General features: G+C 46.7%; 1 protein-coding gene across 4 annotated transcripts in view; it reads left to right on the top strand.

Annotated features, from left to right (window-relative positions):
• The first annotated feature begins 7,049 nt into the window (after positions 1 to 7,049).
• Positions 7,050 to 19,758, top strand: part of LOC133119440 (myosin-10) — a 68,703-nt gene continuing 55,994 nt past the window's right edge. For 2 of the 4 annotated variants that reach the window (XM_061230035.1, XM_061230034.1), the window contains exons 1-3: positions 7,052 to 7,238; positions 9,608 to 9,980; positions 18,931 to 19,087. In XM_061230035.1, coding sequence (XP_061086019.1) covers positions 9,636 to 9,980; positions 18,931 to 19,087 — 502 coding nt within the window. In that variant the 5' untranslated portion in view covers positions 7,052 to 7,238; positions 9,608 to 9,635. Of the gene's footprint in view, positions 7,239 to 9,607; positions 9,981 to 18,930; positions 19,088 to 19,758 lie in introns of all 4 variants that reach the window. The other 2 variants (XM_061230036.1, XM_061230033.1) reach the window with 2 other exon arrangements.

The following is a 19,758-nucleotide window of genomic DNA, read 5'->3' as shown; positions in this document are numbered from 1 at the left end:
TTAACAGTGAGGGCATATAACAACTCCATTTGATAATTTCTTCAAATGACCAGAAAATAAATATCAGCTAATGCAAATATCTGACATGATGTTGAGATTGTTGCAGATGCTTCTTGCATCCAATATTTAATGTGTAATAAACATGAACAGGCTTTCTACATTGCATGGTCTATTTAAATAAACAATTGATGCTTCTCATTCACCCATTCAAGGCTCCAACCAGCTCGTCAGGAGCATTTGGGGGTTAGGTGTCTTGTTCAGGCACGCTTCAACATATCCAGGACGGGATCAAACCAGCAACCCTCTGACTGCCAGACAACTGCTCTTACTGCCTGAGCCAATGTCGCCCCCATTTTAAAAGTGGTTGCTAAATCTATAAACAGCGAGGGGGCAGAAGGATAATGTTACTTATTCCTGATGATTTTAGCACCACCTGACATAATAATATCAGAGCGGCTCATTGTTATTCAGTAATTAGGTTCTTAAAATGCGATTAATTCCAATGACATAAATTAAATTCAGCCATAGCAGAGCCAGATGAACTCAGCTGAACACAATCTGACATTTATCTAATGAAAAAATAAGATTGCATTACTGCAGATTTTTTTCTGTACTCTTTAGCCACTCAAGGATGAAATTTGTTTCATACTATAGCTGCCTTTCAATGGTCCATGTGCACATAATTACTAAAAAGAGAAAGTGATTAATATGTATACATGACACGGCCAAACGAAAAGTATACATTTATATTTAACAAATTAATGTCATTTCATAGATATACTGCACTCCACTATGATCATTGTAATATTAAAATGACAAATCTCAAATAAAATGTAATATAAAGAGGTGACAATATTTTTATTTGTGATATACAGTATGTTAATGTACCAACCAAGTGTTTGCAAGGCTGGGTTGAGGAGACCTCACGGAGATCCACTGGGATAGAAAGTTTGTCTGTAATAAAGGTGTGTAAGGAGCAGGTCAGTGTGCAGGCTTCCTTCTTTTCATGTATGCGCTTTTCAGCCCAGCACCTTGCTAAACTGGATGTGCGTATGCTGGCCATCTTTACTCTCACCTGAAAATGGGACAGTTCAAACACTATTGATGGTTACATATTCCAATGGAAAATTTTGGTGAGAGGATAAAACGTTGGACCGGTTTATGCAGTACAGACAAAAAGTTCCATGCCTTTTGACGCTATGATGACAGACACAGAGTGACTGCACCAGCAATGACAGCTGAGAATGCTGGCCTCATGTGGCTTCTGATTACACACACATGCACACACAAACACACGCACACAAACACACACACGCACACACATGCATGCACGCACAGAAGTGGAGGGAGGGAGGGATTGCTTTCTCTGTGGCTTTCAGCGGGTGAAGGCTTCTATTTTGAAATGGAGCTCTTTTCTAAAGCCGGTCTTCAATGAGATAACAGTTGTATTAGACTAAATTAATGCCTTCTCAAACAACGTGATACTTTAGAAGATAATCAAGGAGCTCTATTTTTACTTTTTCTTAAAGTGTCCTGGAGGTTTGCCAAGCAATTACAGAGGTTGCAGGGTGACTTGCTTCCAGACCACATTTTATCACTGTTTTGGAGGGATGTGTTCTAAGCTGATTATTTGGTCAGATCGCTGGTGTCTTGCACAGGTCAGTGGTCCCACTGACCCCCTGGATATGCCGACAGTACTCTCCATGCAGAATGAACGGGAGCACACCATACCTTGGTGTTGCCAACTGCCACAAGGAGACCTAGCATGTGCATACTATAATTATCATACATTACAGACACATGAGATAATTGGTGTCTTTGCTGGGCACTAACCTTAAGCTCTACCAGCCCTGTAAATGAGGGGGTTTCATTTTTCAAAGATTTTCCTGTCTCATTTTACTTACCGTAATCATGGATTTTAGTCAAGCAGAACATACACAATACTTTTTTATCTTACATGTCAGCTATCTCTCTCTCTGTCTCTCTTGCTTGATGTTATATACACTCAGTGACCACTTATTAGATAGACATGTACACCAGCTTGTTAATGCAAATATTTAATCTGCCAATCATGTGGCAGCAACTAAATGTGTAAAAGTATGCAGACGTGGTCAAGAGGAGAGAGTTGTTCTTCGGACAAAATAGAGAAGAAATGTTATCTAACAAATGGTGTGAAAAACAAAAAACATCCAGTGGGCAGCAGTACTGCCGGAAAAAACGTGTTAATGAGAGAGATCAGAGAAGGACCAGACTGGTCGAAGCTGACAGGAAGGTGACAGTAGCACAAATAACCATGCATTACAACAGTGGTATGCAGAAGAGAATCTCTGAACATACAACTTGTCAGACCTCTATGTGGATAGGCTACAGCAGCAGAAGTCTAAAATATAAGTCTAATAAATACCTAATAAAGCACTCACTGAGAGTATATTACAAACACTAATGTAATATACTGTATTATCCATGAGCAGGGCATAAAATACACAATATATCATTCTATTACATGTTTGTTATCACGCTCTCTTTCTATCCCTCCATTTAACTCTTTCCCTTTGATCCTGTAATTCCATATTTATGTAACGGACGATGCTTTAAAAACACTGTGTAAAGTCACACTGTGTAAAGTATGAATGGACATTATGGTTAACAATGCTCATAGAATGCTGTGTATATTTGTATACTGTATGTATTATGTAGCATATATTACATATATACTGTAGGTATTGTTCGCTGTCCGCCTGTCTATTTATCAGTTTGTCTCAATGTCTTGCTACAGTGCCTAAAGAACTGCCAGACAGGCAGGCAGGCAGGCAAACAGACAGACCTCACACAGCAGGCAGTCCATACTGATAGGGGAAGTGATCGGAACCACCCGCAGACACAAAGATGTAGTAAATAACAGGCTTTAAATCAGCGGCAACAAAAACAGGTCAACATCCTGCAAACAGGGCAATACAGGGTAGGCGGAAACATAGTTAAGTCCAGGCAAGGGGTCAAAGTCCAAGCAACCAGAGCAATGCCGAGGAGAACAGGCAGAGGTCAGAACCAGGAGATCAATCAGCGGAGGCTGGAGAACAGGAGGGTGAAGGCCTGGAGCAGGCCTGGATGGAGATGGGTAAGCGGGCAGGAGGACTGGAGCAGGGTTGTTTTCTTGTTCTTTTTAGTTGGAAATACTTGAGAATTCATACACATACACTATAGGGGCACAGGAAATACAAATAGTTTCCCAGTAATTGTAAGTACCAATTTTAGCACTACTGCACAATAGCTGTGGGGGATATATATATATATATATATATATATATATATATATATATATGTATATGCTGGATTGCAGTAAATCCAGTAGGGATGTAACTGAATATGAGTAAATTGTAGGGATTGAACAGATAATGCCTTGAAAATATGTATGTAAGATGTAGATGTAGCAGAAGCCTAACTATTCATATATTATATTTATAATATTATTATTTAAAATGTGTCACAGATTCTGGATACAGTGTGAAGATGACTTGTTTGCATGCTTTGCTGACCACGGGGACAACCAGCAGTTCTCACCCCTTGAGGTCTGTGAGCTCATTAAAAAAAAAAAAAATCCTACATCATGTAAAACCCAGGCTCAGAAAGTAAAAGTCATCCCCGGTATTTTGTTCAAATCACCTGAATATGCTAATTATCACCAGGAGGCAGAACCAATCAGTGAAATCAGCTGGCTTAGTTGACGGGTGGAAGGTAACGCAAGGCAGGACTTTAACTTTCTGACCCCTGGAGTTTCCATGCCTGACCATGACAGGCAGGCATCGTGTTTTAACTCCAGCTCTGAGTGTCAAAAGCAGCTGTTTTGCATCTTTTATGTTTCAGCAGCAGCAGTAGTGCACTCTCTTCCAAAGCCTAGTGTCGTGTCAGGGAACAGACCCTGCCATCAGTAGTCATTCAGCTGCCTTGGCTTTAATGCGATGGACTCTCCAAGGGGTAATTACCGCCAGAAACAGCGTAATTGCTCTTATAAGAGCTTATAACAAAGACTTGAGGAATAAGAGGCGTAAAACAGCCCTGTCCTCCAGATGGACCAGCCCACCCATCCAGACAGCAAAATAAATACGTTGCATTAAAAGCCAGAGTTGCAGAATTCATAACCCATCCCCTACTGGAGATGAACTCGCAATTAAGGAGAAATCCCTCCGATCTACGGACTCCGCCCTGCTGTCCTATACATTGTGAAGGATGAAGGGGTCGCCGCTCCTAGTGCATGAGGAGGGAGATGGAGCGACACGGGGGACTGGGCTCAGGTGCAGTACCAGGTTAATGGTGGGAGCAGGGGAGATGGGAACGGGCGGCGCCGCGTAAAAGCGGTCCGCTGGACGGACGCAATGACTGCACACGCTGCGGGAGTCAGTGACGCAGCCCCGTTTACCATGGCCAGCGTCGTGAAAATGTCTCGTCCTGCGAGACCGGATGAGTCATCCCCCTTTTGCGTCATTCTTTGAAAGAGAGAGAGGGGGATAGAGAGAAAGAGAGGGGGATAGAGAGAGGGGGGTAGAGAGGGAAAGGGAGACAGAGCGAGAGATCCAAGTCACTGCTGTCATATTCTCCTTGAGACAGTCTCCTTTGCAGCACGCAGTGTCACTCACAGCATATCATTCATTAACAGGAAGATATCGCAGAAATTATTGGACTAAAACTACTTAAAAGTATGAGACATCCTGCAGATGATTCTGAACAGACCCCCCGCACCCCTAAAATTGCTCAATCAATTTCATGCTTAATGAAATTTGTCTTCATTGCTTTATTTAATATTTAATCATACAAATAAGAGATCTGTTTTTGTCTTTCTGGTTGTTATTACTCCTGCCATTCAGCATTTAGTACCACAAAAAATATTCAAAGCAAAAACAAACATTTCATGCTAAATATGTGCCGTTGTTAATGCTTATTTTGATCAAGAAACAGCACTTTTCTGCAATCACAACTTTTTCCACTCTCTCGTCAACAATTGAATGCCTGACATGCATTTGTACTGTATGAAAAAGAAATTTATACATTTGTGAGCAATTGCTTTAATGAAACAATGTCAGGTGATTGAACAATAAATTAAATTGAAAGCACCATCATTTATTTATTTTAAAAAATAAAATAATGTATCTTGTTTGAGTTGATACAAAATATTTGAAAAACATAATCTTGACAAAATTATACAGATTTTGTTCTGTCAGACTGAACTATACAATAAACCCTCCAGTTCAACTCTGACAACAGAGTTGATATAAGTCCATTCAGGGTTAAAGGTCCTCCATCAGTATAGAATGTATTCTATCAGATTTGATTTAACTCTGTCAATTGTGTTGTGTACAGAGTGAAAACAGTCAGGATCATAAGAATATGGGGGTCTATACTTTACTTAGAAAGCTTTATGGTAGTGAAACGGCAGTTTTTTCTGTGATACTATACTGACCTCTGCTGTCAGCATATTTTAACAGTTTAACACATATTAAGAGCATCCTCCCTGACAAACAGGGAGTGCATACCTGTTAAATTAAATACCAAGTCAAATCAAATAATTTCTGTTCCATCCTATTATTAATAAATAAATCGAATAATCGAATAACGATTTATTAATATATAATAGAAATAGAAATAAATTACATGTTTTAGGTGTGTGTAAACTGAGCAAGTAGATTCAATACCATTGACGAAATCAATAATTTACAGATTTGTTTTAATGCAAAACTGTTTTTGAATAAGTTTTTTGTGCCATGTATTGAGCAGAACTCTAAACCGCATGACATAAAGCAGTATGCAGCATATATTCCTTGTGTGTGTGTGTATGTGTGTGTGTGTGTGAAAATAAATAATGATCCTGCCTGCTGTTTCACTAGAATTGACTGCTGCTTCCTATTCCAAACTTCTACAGCAGTGTTTCCCAACCTCGGTCCTCAAGGACCACGCCGTATGCTGGTATTCATTCCAAATTTTCTTATTTAGAGGGATTTCTTTACAATATTTGGCCACAGCATGTAAAAAATAGCAATGCATGCCACTGAGGCCATGAATAAACTTCCCATTGTGGCTATTGCATGATATTGTATTTTAACGGTTCACATTAAGAGTTAAATCAATAGGGTCATAATTAAGTGAAGTTTGTATTTTAGTTCTTGCATTTTTTAGTTCTTGAATTAGTTCTTGAATTCTTCATTATCTAACAAATGATGAGTCGTCGTGGCTTTGTGTCCACATTTGACCAATTATGAGCATATTAACCACCACAGTCATTAATTTGATCTGTTAAACCAGTGCGTTTACCCTATTTTTAATGAAATTGTTTGCAACACAGCACAATGCGAACATGGGGCCTTCATTCTACATGACAGGCATAACTATTTCTGACAACAATAATAATCAATTTAAAGGTGAAAAGCGTCCAAGTAAGATGATGAACGAAGAGTTTGTGAAAATTCTAGGATTGCAATTGTGGTTGGAACGAGAATTAGCATACATCGCGGTCCCCCAGGATATTTGGAAACCGCTGTTCTAGAGGGCGTTGTAGCCTACAACCACCTACTGAAAATACAAAATAATGATGTCACTCAAATTGAAAGCGGCCAAGGAATCGGCATATGCATAAAATAAGTATTAAAAAACCATTCTAAATGCAATCTAGTTCTGTTGAGACAAACATGATAAAATACGTATCCTAACTGATCAAGTACGTACAGACAGTCCTTTCACGTGCCGTCTCATACAATGACCATTCCGGAGGAACCAAATGTGTTGGAAAGAAGGAATTAATGCAGTATATTTGATGGGCATGGCGTTGACCAGTGGTGGTTGTCCATTTTTTCAAAAGGGAACGTCGAAACCTATAGGCTGCAAGACAATATCCTGCCGGCAGATGGAACAAGAGCGGAGAATGTTCCATCAATAATTGGGGGCCGTTTTATTGGGGGGGGGGGAGGCGGCTTAAACCAATAGACGTATGGTCTGCTTGTGACTGTGTGGCGTAAATCCCAATCGTATTTTATCTTTGATCAGGGGGTGTGCACACATCCGCAGGAGAGGCGGGAATAGCAAACCGGTCTACTTGGTTCGGTTGAGAAGGAGTCTGGCCGAGGGGGTGTATAATTTGGTGCAGAAACGGCGAGAAGAGGCAGGATTTTTTTTCAATAACTAGAATACAGTCGAGTTGAGAGGGTTATCTGGTTATTTGTTTTTTAGTTTCTCAAGCTTTTTCACTGCACCAGGTAGGTTGTGAATATCTCTGATGTTTGTTTTCTTCTGAGAAATGTCTGGCTAACTAACGGATTATTTGTGGCTGACTGGCTGACTATTTAGCAAGCTACTGTTCAACGATGGAGGACCACTAGCGTCGCAAGCTAACTATATGTCTAGCCAGTTAGCGTTATACGTATATTAACTTTCCTTAAGGGGTGATATTTTAAATTAATGTATCTTATTGTCTTGGGTTTCATTCAAACCAAAACGAGTGGATCTGAAAATATGAGTATGAGCTCTCGTCTTCTGGAGTTGGTTCCAGCCAGCCTCCTACCCTCCTAGCTAGCTAGCTTGCTGCTAGTAGTGGGCGCACCACGCAGCTAACGTTAGTGCTAATGTCATGAATTGACTGCGTACACAACACAGTACCTAACTGGGCGAATATTTATCCTGTTTTATGTTTTTGCATGTTTTGTCCTTTATCTATATAGCTGATAACAAATGTAACGTTATATCGAGCATCTATTTTCCCGGCGAGTTGGTCATTCGTGGCTGGGTGGATCTCAGCGCACGTCAGCATCGTTGCAGGTCAGACGCAGTTAGCTTGCTACCTAACCGGCGAGGAGAGACGCACCTAATGTTAGAATCATCGGCGTATTGCGCCGTACTTCAGCTAACGTTATCATATAGCTAGCGTTACTAACGTCATACTACGAACTTTACATGTAGTGATCTGACCCATGTTCGAATTGTATTCCTCTATATTACTAGTCAAGGTGCTAGCTCAGTGCAGCGCAGACGGGACCGTTATTTATTTTGCTAGCTAGGTAGACCGCTAGCCATTGTTGTTGGTCAATTAATGCCGAGCAGAAAACCAGACCCTGGCGTTATGTCTTAGCGCATACCTCACCATGAACACAACTGCATAAAAATCAACATATCTACTGCCTGCCTACTAGTTACATGGAGGATGAGCGCACAGGCTTCCCGAAAGTTTTCCTTTCCGCACTCTCATTCTCATTCGTAAGTGGGAATCACCGTAGCTAGATGGCATGACGTATAACATTAAATTTGTAGAACGCAATAAACCCCTCGCTTAGTTTACTATGTGAGTTATATTTGGCAATCGCTCGTTGCCTTAGTTGCGCATCACGGTGCATATTCTCAGGACGCGCGTCAGGATGTTCCAGTGCAGTGTCTGCGCCTGTCGGTAGTGCCCTCGCGCAATGTCACTGACGCGTTGTCTTCCGCAGCTAGCTAGGTATTTGCAGCATATAAGCATAATCGTTTTGCCGGAGCTATATCTGGTAGAGCAAGCTAGGGGAAGCAAGGTTTAATTAGTCTCGGTAACGTACAGTACAGGTTGCAATGAAAATAACTGCATAAAAAATCTAAAAACATAAAACAATATTACAAAATATTTTGGATGATTTCATTTGTGTCGCATTTGTTTCAGTAACCCTCCCTAGCAACCCCTAACAAATACTTTTCTTTGTTAAGTGTGAACAGGTGCGTGGCGCCTGTTGGACTAATAATACGCTCCTTTAGGGTGCTATAACTAATGTACAGCATCAAATTAATACTTGTGTGTGGTTTTAGGTTTCAATATTGTATGGTGTTGGTTTTAGTTGGAGTCCTGATAAGATGATCAAATGCTATGCATTGCTGAAGTTCCTCCGCAATCTGGGTGGCATTGTTCAGCGCTTACCCCACTCCTAATGCCATCACATACTATTTTAAAGTCTTGTGGGCTCTGGGAAGTGCGAGAGGAAATATTCTCAATTAGCCCCTATTAGCGGTTAATTACATTATAATTATCTGTCATTCTGCCTGTTAGTTAGGGGTGTTGGAAATCAGTTTCTGCCTGTTACTGGTATGTAATTTTATACACACACCAACACTCTCTTTAGTGGTTTTGTTTTAATAAGTTTTTTTTTCTTGTAGTTCCGACTTGGCAGGCAGTCACATTTTTTTCATTTTCACTTTCTAGGTATTTTTGGATTGTGTGGAAATGGTACCCAGCATATGGATATTTTAATTGCATTATTGTCAGGAACATATGCTTAATCGGCCAGTTCTATGCCTGCCCAGTCACAGCACAGCTATATGCAAGCAGGAGGCGGACCAAAAGCACATAGGCATGAATGGCATTGAAATAACGGACCATAGTAGGGACATAATCTGATTCTGAATTTTTTTTTCTTAAATATTTCCTGTGTGTGTGTGTGTGTGGGTGTGGGTGTGGGTGTGATAGTTGAAAGACAGCTTAAGTTGTAGGAAAGGAGCTGTTGGTTGTCTCTTGTTCTCTTGGGTTCTTGTTCCCTCACTCTCTCTCTCTTTCTCGTTCCCTCTCTCTCACTCTCCCTCTCTCTCTCTCTCTCTCTCTCTCTCTCTCCAGGTGACCTGTTGTGTTGTGGTATCTGGCGATGGCACAGCGGAGTGGGCAGGAGGACCCGGAGCGGTACCTCTTCGTGGACCGGGCGGTGGTGTACAACCCGGCCACGCAAGCCGACTGGACGGCCAAGAAGCTTGTGTGGATCCCGTCGGAGCGGCATGGCTTCGAGGCAGCCAGCATCCGCGAGGAGCGGGGGGACGAGGTGCTGCTGGAGCTGGCCGAGAACGGCAAGAAGGCCATGGTCAACAAGGACGACATCCAGAAGATGAACCCGCCCAAGTTCAGCAAGGTGGAGGACATGGCCGAGCTCACCTGCCTGAACGAGGCCTCGGTCCTGCACAACCTGAAGGACCGATACTACTCCGGCCTCATCTACGTGAGTCCCCCCCCCCCCCCCCCAAACTGGGTCTAAAACTGGGTGTGGTTCCCCTCAGGAAGGGAGGGGTTGTGGGGTTATGAGGCAGGAGGGCTCCTGACTGCTGAGGGTGCACAACCTAAAATTCCCCTGTGTGTGGTACAGGCCGAGTCAGCTTTGAAAGTGCCCCAGCGCGTTGCATGACTGTGCACAAACTACATCCTGCACTTCCTGAATCCTGACGCGTACTGATTTTGTCAGTGAGACGTACTATATATCGCGGGCAGGAAAATGCAAATTTTAACCAGATTTGAGAAGTCAGCGTTCTTATTCCTCTCATCTCTGCCTGTGTGGTTAGTAGATTTCTGGCTGGTTGTGCCCCCCCCCCCCTCCAGCTGCTTGGCTGTGGCTGATGTGTAGCGTCCTTCTTTAAAGTCAACACCAGTCTTCCTCGTCAGACATCATATTCTTACTGAAGTGCCCCTTCCCCAGCACTGCAACCTGTACAGCGCTGTAGGGATGATGACGGCTGAGATTTAGCCTGGTTGTGTCGTTGATATAAATCATTTAAGTGTCCTAGATAGTAGGGGTCTCTTGTGATTTTGACCCAGTTTATGACACATATTCCTGGAATAGCATTTAGGTCGGCGATCGCCTGAGACTGGAAGAGCTCTCCGGTTTGGGTTATTACTTTCGTAGACTGGGACCTGACAGGCACGCACAGCACAGTGCGTTTCTGTTCCCCAGGTTTGGAGCGGCGTTGTGAATTACATCAGCGATGAAAGCATTGGATGAAAATGCTCGCTGTCCACCAGGCACATTCCATCCATTCTCTGGTGGGCTTTTAAAAAAAAACTACACGTGCCTGAAAATTAATGGTACAAAGAGGGGATGATTTTGCACTTTCTCTGGCTGGCCACCTTTTTGCACTCATTATCAAACAGTATATCTCCATTTTAAAAGCGCAGCAGTTTTAGCGTTTTTCTCTGCTTTTTAACGGCCGTGTGTCTGGATGCATTTGTAAAAGCTGAACGGTGACTGTATTTTTGATTGCCCACCAAGCAGTTTCTCTCTGACCTGCTGCGTTGCTTGGCTACCGTAGAGCGTACACCCGGCTTCCAGCCCGCTGTACGCTGATCGACTGTAAAGGCTGAGGGAAAAGCTAGCCCGCCATTAGCGTGCTGTAATTAGGTAGGCCTCTCCCATCCCAGCTGCATGTGGAGAGGGGGGGCAGTGGGCCCCCCCAGGTCTCCCTGCAGACCCTGGCCATGTGCCCCTCACCGGGGGGTCAGCGTGCGGAGAGAGGGGCCTGCCGTAAGGCTGCAGAATTCGGGTGGGGAGGCAGCTGCTGAGTCATAGCAGGCTAACCGTAGCGCTATAACTGGCCCTTTGTCTCGGCAGATAAGCACAGCCGTCTGCATATCCTGCATTTTTACACCTCGGGCTTGAAACGGATTCTTAATTAAAAAATGACTTGATGCCTAGCCCCACCACCCCCCTACCTGTTTGTTTTCCCCCTCTCCCTCTCTCCTCTCTCTGTCTCTGTCTCTCACTGTCTCTCTCTCTGTCTCTGTTTCTCACTGTCTCTCACTCTCTCCTGCTCACTCTCTCTCTGACTCCCTCCTGCTCACTCTCTCTCTCCCTATCTCCCTCTCTCTCTCTCGCTCTCTGTCTCTGTTTCTCACTGTCTCTCACTCTCTCTGACTCTCTCCTGCTCACTCTCTCTCCCTATCTCTCCCTCTCTCTCTCTCTCTCTCTCTCTCCCTTTCTTTCTCACTCCTCCACAGCACATTATTGCTTCTTATGCACACTAAACCATAAGGGGGATGTAGAATATCATCCGTTGTTATTTTTATTTAAATGTACTTGTCATGAGGAGAGCTTTTAACGGTCATGATATTGAGAGTCGTGAGTATCATTGTAACGCACGGGAGATGATTACTGAATGACTCACTGCACCGCTGATAGGCCTTTCCATTTCAGCTTCGGTGATGTAAAGTACATCTTTAGAACAGTTTTGCAGGACAAGATTTACGATTATGGACTTTCTGATTGAAACTCTCGAAGTATCGCAATGTTTTTGTAGCCTCCATCTCAGCAGGCATAACTGACAGGAAGACTTGAATGGTGTGGCATCTCTCACTGAAATGTAAATTATTGTTTGGGAGTCTCGTCCATGTCTTATTGTGCCATTTCAGTAATCCTCCTGAACTGCAATAGGTACAGAATAGGAGCTGCATTAAATTGAGAAGTTAGGCAATGACGTTTCTCTGTGTAGAAGGGTTTGACTGTTGACATCTCACCAACAGCTTCATCAGAATGTACGCTAATTTTGACTGTCCTCCAGATCATTAAGGCTTTTCTCTGAGAGTTTTACATTTCTTAACAATGTTTATCAATAAAAACCTAGTACTGCCGGGCTCTCTAAATGACCATACACAGAAGCATACTGTAATTGGCTTTCTGTTGCAGAAGTCATTGTAGCGTAGTTTTAGCGCAGAAAAGTATGCACAACAGGCTTATTATGCTATGCTATGCCTCTTGTGTGTCTAAGATCCCCATCCGGTGGCAGATCTGTTGTCCTGCTGTGATTGGTTTTCAGCGGTTGCCCAGAGTAACTCACACATTTCAGTCATTACTGGATTGCCATCTGTAAGGCTGGCTTGTGGTCTTCTACATGCTCAATATATTAAGCGCTGTGTTGCTATGGCATTGCCATGGCACCAACAGAGGATGTTTTAAATACAAATGGCAGTTAATGCGAACATGAACTTGGCACAAGTATTTGGAGGCCAAACAACGTTGCGTCCAGCCTTTTTTGTTGCGTCTTTACTCGTAAGTGACGGCAGCCTTTTGAGTTGTCTTTTTTAAAATGAAATGTAAGGAGGTGTGCTTTGAGTTCGCGCGGCGTGGTTGAATGAGTCTGGCGACTTTTTTGAAAGGGTCCTGGGTTGAGGTCTGGAGCCTGGATGGGCTTGTCACTCCTGCCGGTTTGAGATGTCCAGTAGGGCTGTGACGGAGGTGCAGAGTCCAGGGTTAAAGTGTCAGAGGTCAGCCGTGGATGTTGTCATTTCATTAGTTCATCACAGGCTCGTCGCTGAGCAAGAAGGAGTAAAGGCTATGGGGGGCTAAGGCTACGGGTAAGGGCTAGGGAGAGAGAGAGAAGGAGGAAGAGAGAGGGAAGGAGTAGGGGCTAGAGGGAAAGAGAGAGGGGGGGCAGAGGGAGAGGGAGAAAAAGGAGGCAGTGTAGTTTTTAAAGTGGTGTATGTGCATGTTGCCAGGGCAGGCTTAGCAAGGGGATTTAAGGTGAGTTATGGCCCTTTTTCTGTTTCTTCTTACAGCCTGCAGGCAGCGGTTCAGAAACTGCTAGTTAAACACCTCCGACCCCTTGTTCCTCTAGTAAAACGCGGTCCACTTTATTATTATGGGCAGAACATTCATATCTTATCGGTTTTTGTCCTAATAAATGTATTTGTTCTGGTGGTAAGCCCTGAGCTTGGTCCACTGGCCCTCCACCTGTCTGAGGGACGGAACTTTCCGGAGCTGAAGAATGTTAATAAGCCTGAAGCGCGGTAGTAAGGAACACCACCGAAGAGGCAGGGAGGCCCAGAGGGGTCAGGAGTGGGTAATGCAATACAGCAGAGCCTCATTATTAATGGAGCAGAGCTGGAGGAGAAGCGCAACGCAGTATTCCCGCGCGTGTCCTCAGTGTGATCCGAGGCTGGGGAAAGCCACGGTATTCCCGTGTCTGTCCTGGGTGTGATCCGAGGCTGGGAAGGGGCACGGTATTCCTGTGTCTGTCCTGGGTGTGATCCGAGGCTGGGAAGGGGCACGGTATTCCCGCGCGTGTCCCCGGTGTGATCTGGGACATGGGCACTTCCTCTCCCGCTCAGCTGTTGCATTCTTCTCCTCCCTCCCTCTATGGCTCCTCTTCAAGGCTGAAGTAGCCCCGTGTTTCTATGTCAGAGAGAGAGAAGGGGAGAGAGAGAGGGAGAGAAGGGGGCGATGAGAGGGAGAATTTACCCAGCCTGCCCTGCTGCATGGCTCTTTTAGCTGTGAAGGTTCTACCTTTTTTTCCACAGCCTTTGCTGTACTCCAGACCCCCTCTGCTGCCCAAATACTCTTTGCCATGAGATGCACAGAATCTATTAAAGTGTCATCTTACTTGTCGGCTGGTTGTTTTTGCCCCCTGGCTCATCGTGCAGACAGTAAGCTGTCCGTGTCTGTTAGCGTGTTTGGCCCTGGATCACTCCTCTCCCCGACCGCAGTCTGGGCTGGGGCCAGCGGCCCAGTGCTTAACGCGGCAAGCGGGGTGGGCGGAGCTACGCCACGACACCGCCCACGCCCCGCCAACACACAAGTCACGGAGAGGCACTTTATTTATAGCCACCCTCCCTCGTAAATGGGGGGAGGGAATGGGTTTTTAATTGGCTACATAAAGAAAGTTGAATCTAAATTGCAGGGGTTGTATTTTCCAAAGATTTCCTACAGGGCTTTTTTCCAAAGGGGCTCCGGGGATTCCGAACGCTGTCATGCTGAGAGTAGCTTGGCTCTCGAGTGGCACTGGGATGCTGGTTGAGTGAGTGAGGCAGGGTTGCGTTAGCAGTAGCCTCCCTGGCACTGGTGCAGGGCAGGCTAGGATACTGGAGGAATGAAAGAGGTGTTGCTGCATTAGCCGTAGCCATTCTGGCTCTGGTGCACTGCAGGTTGTGATGCTGGAGGATTGAGCGAGGTGGTGTTGTTGTTAGTTGTTAAACGGTAAATGGTTGGCATTTATATAGCGACTTTTTCCGAAGCGCTGTACAATTGATGCTTCTCATTCACCCATTCATACACACACTCATACACTGATGGCGATTGGCTGCCATGCAAGGCGCCGACCAGCTCGTCAGGAGCATTTGGGGGTTGGGTGTCTTGCTCAGGGACACTTCGACACAGCCCGGGCGGGGGATCGAACCGGCAACCCTCCGACTGCCAGACGACTGCTCTTACTGCCTGAGCCATGTCGCCCCATAGTTGTAGCCTCTCTGGCTCTGGTGCAATGCAGGCTGGGACGCTGGAGGATTGAGCGAGGTGGTCCTGTGTTAGTCGTAGCCTCTCTGGCTCTGGTGCAATGCAGGCTGGGACGCTGGAGGATTGAGCGAGGTGGTCCTGTGTTAGTCGTAGCCTCTCTGGCTCTGGTGCAATGCAGGCTGGGACGCTGGAGGATTGAGCGAGGTGGTGCTGTGTTAGTCGTAGCCTCTCTGGCTCTGGTGCAGTGCAGCTGCGGTGGAATGGTTGTGATGTGAATACCAGCACTGCAGGGCCTGTTGCAGCCTGGCTCTCACCCTGCAGGAGAGGAGCTGGGGGCTCCAGAGCCGGCCTGGTTAGCGGTCCTGGCTCAGTCACATCTCCATTCTGGCATGACTGCTACTTTCTTTGAAATGCACTAAAAGCTAACTGGCTGAAGGGAGGTTTCCTAAGCCACATTTGATTGCATTTGAAAGCTGATGTAAAAACATAGATACGGTGTGCAGTGTACTTAGCCACTTGGTTTGTGGTTCAAGCACCGGTTTAGCCATAAGATCCATGCAGCTGTTGGGTCGTTGAGCAAGGCCCTGAACCCTGCATTGCTCCTGGGGGGATTGTCCCATGCTTAGTCCCATGCATAATCAACTGTACGTGTCTTTGGATAAAAGCATCAGATGAATAAGTGTAAAGTGTAATGTTGGAGGCAGTGACAGCAGGAACGAGCAGAGCCTGGCCGTGCAGCAGAGGCTCTCTCAGGCCAGTCTATCGGCCTAATCTTGCTCCCCGGCCCCGGCCCTGCCTGCCTGCCTGCCTGCCTGCCCGGCTCACATCTGGAATTGTTCCCCAGAGCGGCTAAATGTGTCCTAACGAGATTTCAGAACAACAGACCTCTGTCATGGCCTCAGTGCTGTTTGTGCCTCTGGCCCCCGGCCAGCCCAAAGCGCATTCCTGCAGTGTGTGTGTGTGTGTGTGTGTGTGTGTGTGTGAGAGAGAGAGAGAGAGAGAGAGCATGACTGCGTGTGTGTGTGTGTGTGTGTGTGTGAGAGAGAGAGAGAGAGAGAGAGAGCATGACTGCGTGTATGTGTGTGTGTGTGTGTGTGTGTGAGAGAGAGAGAGAGAGCATGACCATGTGTGTGTGTGTGCATGTGTGTGAGAGAGAGAGAGAGAGCATGACCATGTGTGTGTGTGTGCATGTGTGTGAGAGAGAGAGAGAGCATGACCGTGTGTGTGTGTGTGTGTGTGTGTGAGAGAGAGAGAGAGAGCATGACCATGTGTGTGTGTGTGCATGTGTGTGAGAGAGAGAGAGAGCATGACCGTGTGTGTGTGTGTGTGTGTGAGAGAGAGAGAGAGAGAGAGAGAGAGAGAGAGAATGACCATGCATGTGTGCGTGCGTGTGTGCGTGTGCGTGTGTGTGTGTGTGCTGGCAGGAGCAGCCCAGCCTGTCTGCCCCCCTCCCTGGGCCCCTCCCTAGGGAAGCCCCAGTTGCCAGGACCGCCCCACACAAAGGCCAGATTTGAGCTCATTGAGAAAGTGGGACACGTTACACTGGTCTGCATGTGTGGCTTTTTATAGCCACAGCTGATGGGCTCCACTGTCTGCATGTGTGGCATGACTGGGCTGTAGTGTCACTGAGGTATCCGGGCAGCCCGTCTCCCCTCAGAGAGCGAGACGCACGTAACGTACGTGGCCCACCCCGTCTGGAGCCGGGAGGAAACCCGAGAGCTCTGGTGGGGAACACGGCCCCACCGGGGAGGGGACGGTTTCGGGTCTTTAGCGGCCCCTGTCGCTCCCCAAGCCTGCTCAGCAGCCGGGCTAGCTGAGCCTGACCGGCCATCCCTGGACCTGCTCAGCCTGAGCCCAGACTCAGACCAGACAGCGTAGTCACTGGAATGTGGCTTTGCTGCCCAGCCAGGCGTACAGGGTGGGGAGGAGCTGGGAGCCCAATCTCCCTGCTCCGGCCAATGAGAGAAGCCCGCATCTCCTGCTGCCCCGCCCACATCCACGCTGGTGGGAGGAGTAAGGCTGCTGGGGGTGTTCAGTTTGTGGCATAGGGCTGTACGTGCCCCCCGACACTCTCCCTGCTACACAGCACACTGCGGTATGATGACCTGTCTCCAGCATCAGCCAGCCTGCTGTATGACGCTGGCACACGGAATTAATGGTTAATTTACCGGGACGCTAAACCATGTAGCGAGCCCCTGTGTGTGCATTTCAGAGAGGAGTCAGCTGCTCTGGACGGTAGCTGTAGGCGCAGGAACTCAGTGGGGTGTGAGCCTTATCAGCACATTGGCTGGGTGATCGTCATGGCAACATAAAACACAAGGGCATCGGGCCGGCGCTTCTCTCCGGTGCTAGATGTGGCGCCTCGGTGCAGAATCCGGTATGACCGCGAGGGCCCGAACCCCAGCCTTATTGTTCTCGACGGTTCGCAAAGACTTTTTTGAATTCCGTTTTGGCAAGCGCATCGTCTCCCTCTCAGCGCAAGCCTACTCCTCACACACTCTGTGTGGGTGTGAACCCCAGTCCGGATTCCTGTCCTTTCGAGCCTGGATCAGAAATATCGCAGTTCTCACAACGATGTCACTGCCTGTCCATCCAGCAAACAACCCAGTGTCTTCCCCTGCTGCTCTTAATCTGCCCTGGGGTTAGCGCTGTTAGCTGTGCTGTGTGTCCTGGGGTTAGCGCTGTTAGCTGTGCTGCGTGTCCTGGGGTTAGTGCTGTTAGCTGTGCTGCGTGTCCTGGGGTTAGTGCTCTTAGCTGTGCTGTGTGTCCTGGGGTAAGCGCTGTTAGCTATGGTGTGTGTCCTGGGCTTAGTGCTGCTAGCTATGGTGTCTGCCCTGGCATGAGCACTGTTAACTGTGCTGCCCTGGGGTTAGCGCTGTTAGCTGTGCTGCTCTGGGGTTAGCGCTGTTAGCTATGCTGCCCTGGGGTTAGCGCTGTTAGCTGTGCTGCTCTGAGGTTAGCGCTGTTAGCTATGCTGCCCTGGGTTTAGTGCTGTTAGCTATGCTGCCCTGGGGTTAGCGCTGTTAGCTGTGCTGCTCTGGGGTCAGCGCTGTTAGCTATGCTGCCCTGGGGTTAGCGCTGGCTGCGATACCTGACTGGCTCTGAGGCACAGAATGGAGCTGACCCAAAGTCACACGCTTCATTACCGCGCCGTGACGAGTCCCGCTCAACTCCTCTCTGCCCTTCCTCTTTATTTATTCCCTCCTGTTGTTCCGCTCCACAAGGTCAGTTATTATTGTGTGTGTGTGTGTTTGAGCTTTCGTCCCAAACTGACCTCCTGGCCTGGAGCCAGAGATGGGGAATGGCTGAGAGGATGATAATTGCTCCTGTGTTACTGAGAGTGTGAGAATTGAAGCTCTTCCCTCCGTACTTGACTGGATTTTTGGTAGCCCTGGGATACCATAACTTCTGATACCATTAGAGTTTAGTTGACCAGGGTGCAGCAGACATGTTGTCCAAACAGTACAAACAGTAGTCACTCTTATTTAATCCGCAGTGTTTCACAATTACACTTTGAAAGTCACAGATTGTTGAACTAATTAGGGAAATCATTGCTAATTAATACGTTTCCGTTGGTTTCGCTTGGTTTCCATTGCGTGATTTGCCTTAATGTAGAAAATACAGAACAATTTGACAATTTGACATTTCGGTGATTATTTAATTATCAGTGCCTAAACAAGCTCTGCTGAAAGTCATTAGCTAATAGTTAAATCAACATGTATCCTTCAATTTACTCACAGTTGGATGAATGGGTTGAGGATAAAATCTGACATAAGTGAGTAAAATTGAATGTTCAGCGTTGGTTTAAATCCAGGCTGTAGTCGTTCTGTCCTATGCCTGCTCTTGTTTATGTTGTGGCCCATGTTTTTCATTAGTGGTAAAATATTGTGTCTAGCAGTGCTGCAGAAGCAGACTGTCTTTGCTAACCGCCTTTGTTCCCTTCCCGTCTCCCCTCTAGACATACTCCGGACTCTTCTGCGTGGTCATAAACCCCTACAAAAACCTGCCGATATACTCAGAGAACATCATCGAAATGTACAGGGGCAAAAAGCGCCACGAGATGCCCCCCCACATCTACGCCATCTCCGAGTCGGCCTACAGGTGCATGCTTCAAGGTGAGAGTCCGCCGGGGGCCACGCCACCAGTCCTGCGCACAGTGACCGTGCTACAGCAGGGTCAACCCTGCCCCTCCAATCCAAATCCAGCCCTGCTTTTCTTTTCTCCTGGGTAATTAGTGCTGCTGAGTGGCCAGACTGTCCTCACCTGTCTCCCAGGTAAAGGGAGGGTGAGAAACCAGCGGGTCTCACCCCTCAAGGACCTCGAGTTGCTGATCCTTGCACACCAGTCTTCTGTTAGGGGCTTCTGCGTACAGTGCTGTAACCGACCTTGAGACGCGACTGTCGCATCTAAATTCGGATTCGGTTGTGGTTGTTGTTGTTGATGCTGGAGGCGAGCACCAGCCTGTGAGATCGGATTTAACACAACAGTGAGCTTTTACGCCATCTCCGCTGGTGCTGGGGTGCAGCTGACTGGAGACAGGGAGTGGAGACTGTGCAGAACAGCTCCTCCAAGGCACAGGCAGGTCGCCTCTGTGCTACTCCTGTGAGTGTGTGTGTGTGGGTGTGTGTGTGTGTGTGTGTGTGCGTGCCTGTTTTTGTGTGTCTGTGTGTGTGTGCCTGTGTGCCTGTGTGTCTGTGTGTGTGTGTGTGCCAGTGTGCTGTTGTGTCAGGACTAAATATGGCTGAGTTGCCTAGGCAACAGTTTTTTCAACATTGTTAAAACATCA

Source organism: Conger conger, chromosome 2 (assembly GCF_963514075.1).
Source record: "Conger conger chromosome 2, fConCon1.1, whole genome shotgun sequence".
NCBI lineage: Eukaryota > Metazoa > Chordata > Actinopteri > Anguilliformes > Congridae > Conger > Conger conger.
The sequence above is the reverse complement of the archived record's forward strand: the minus strand, read 5'-3'. Positions and strand labels throughout refer to the sequence as shown.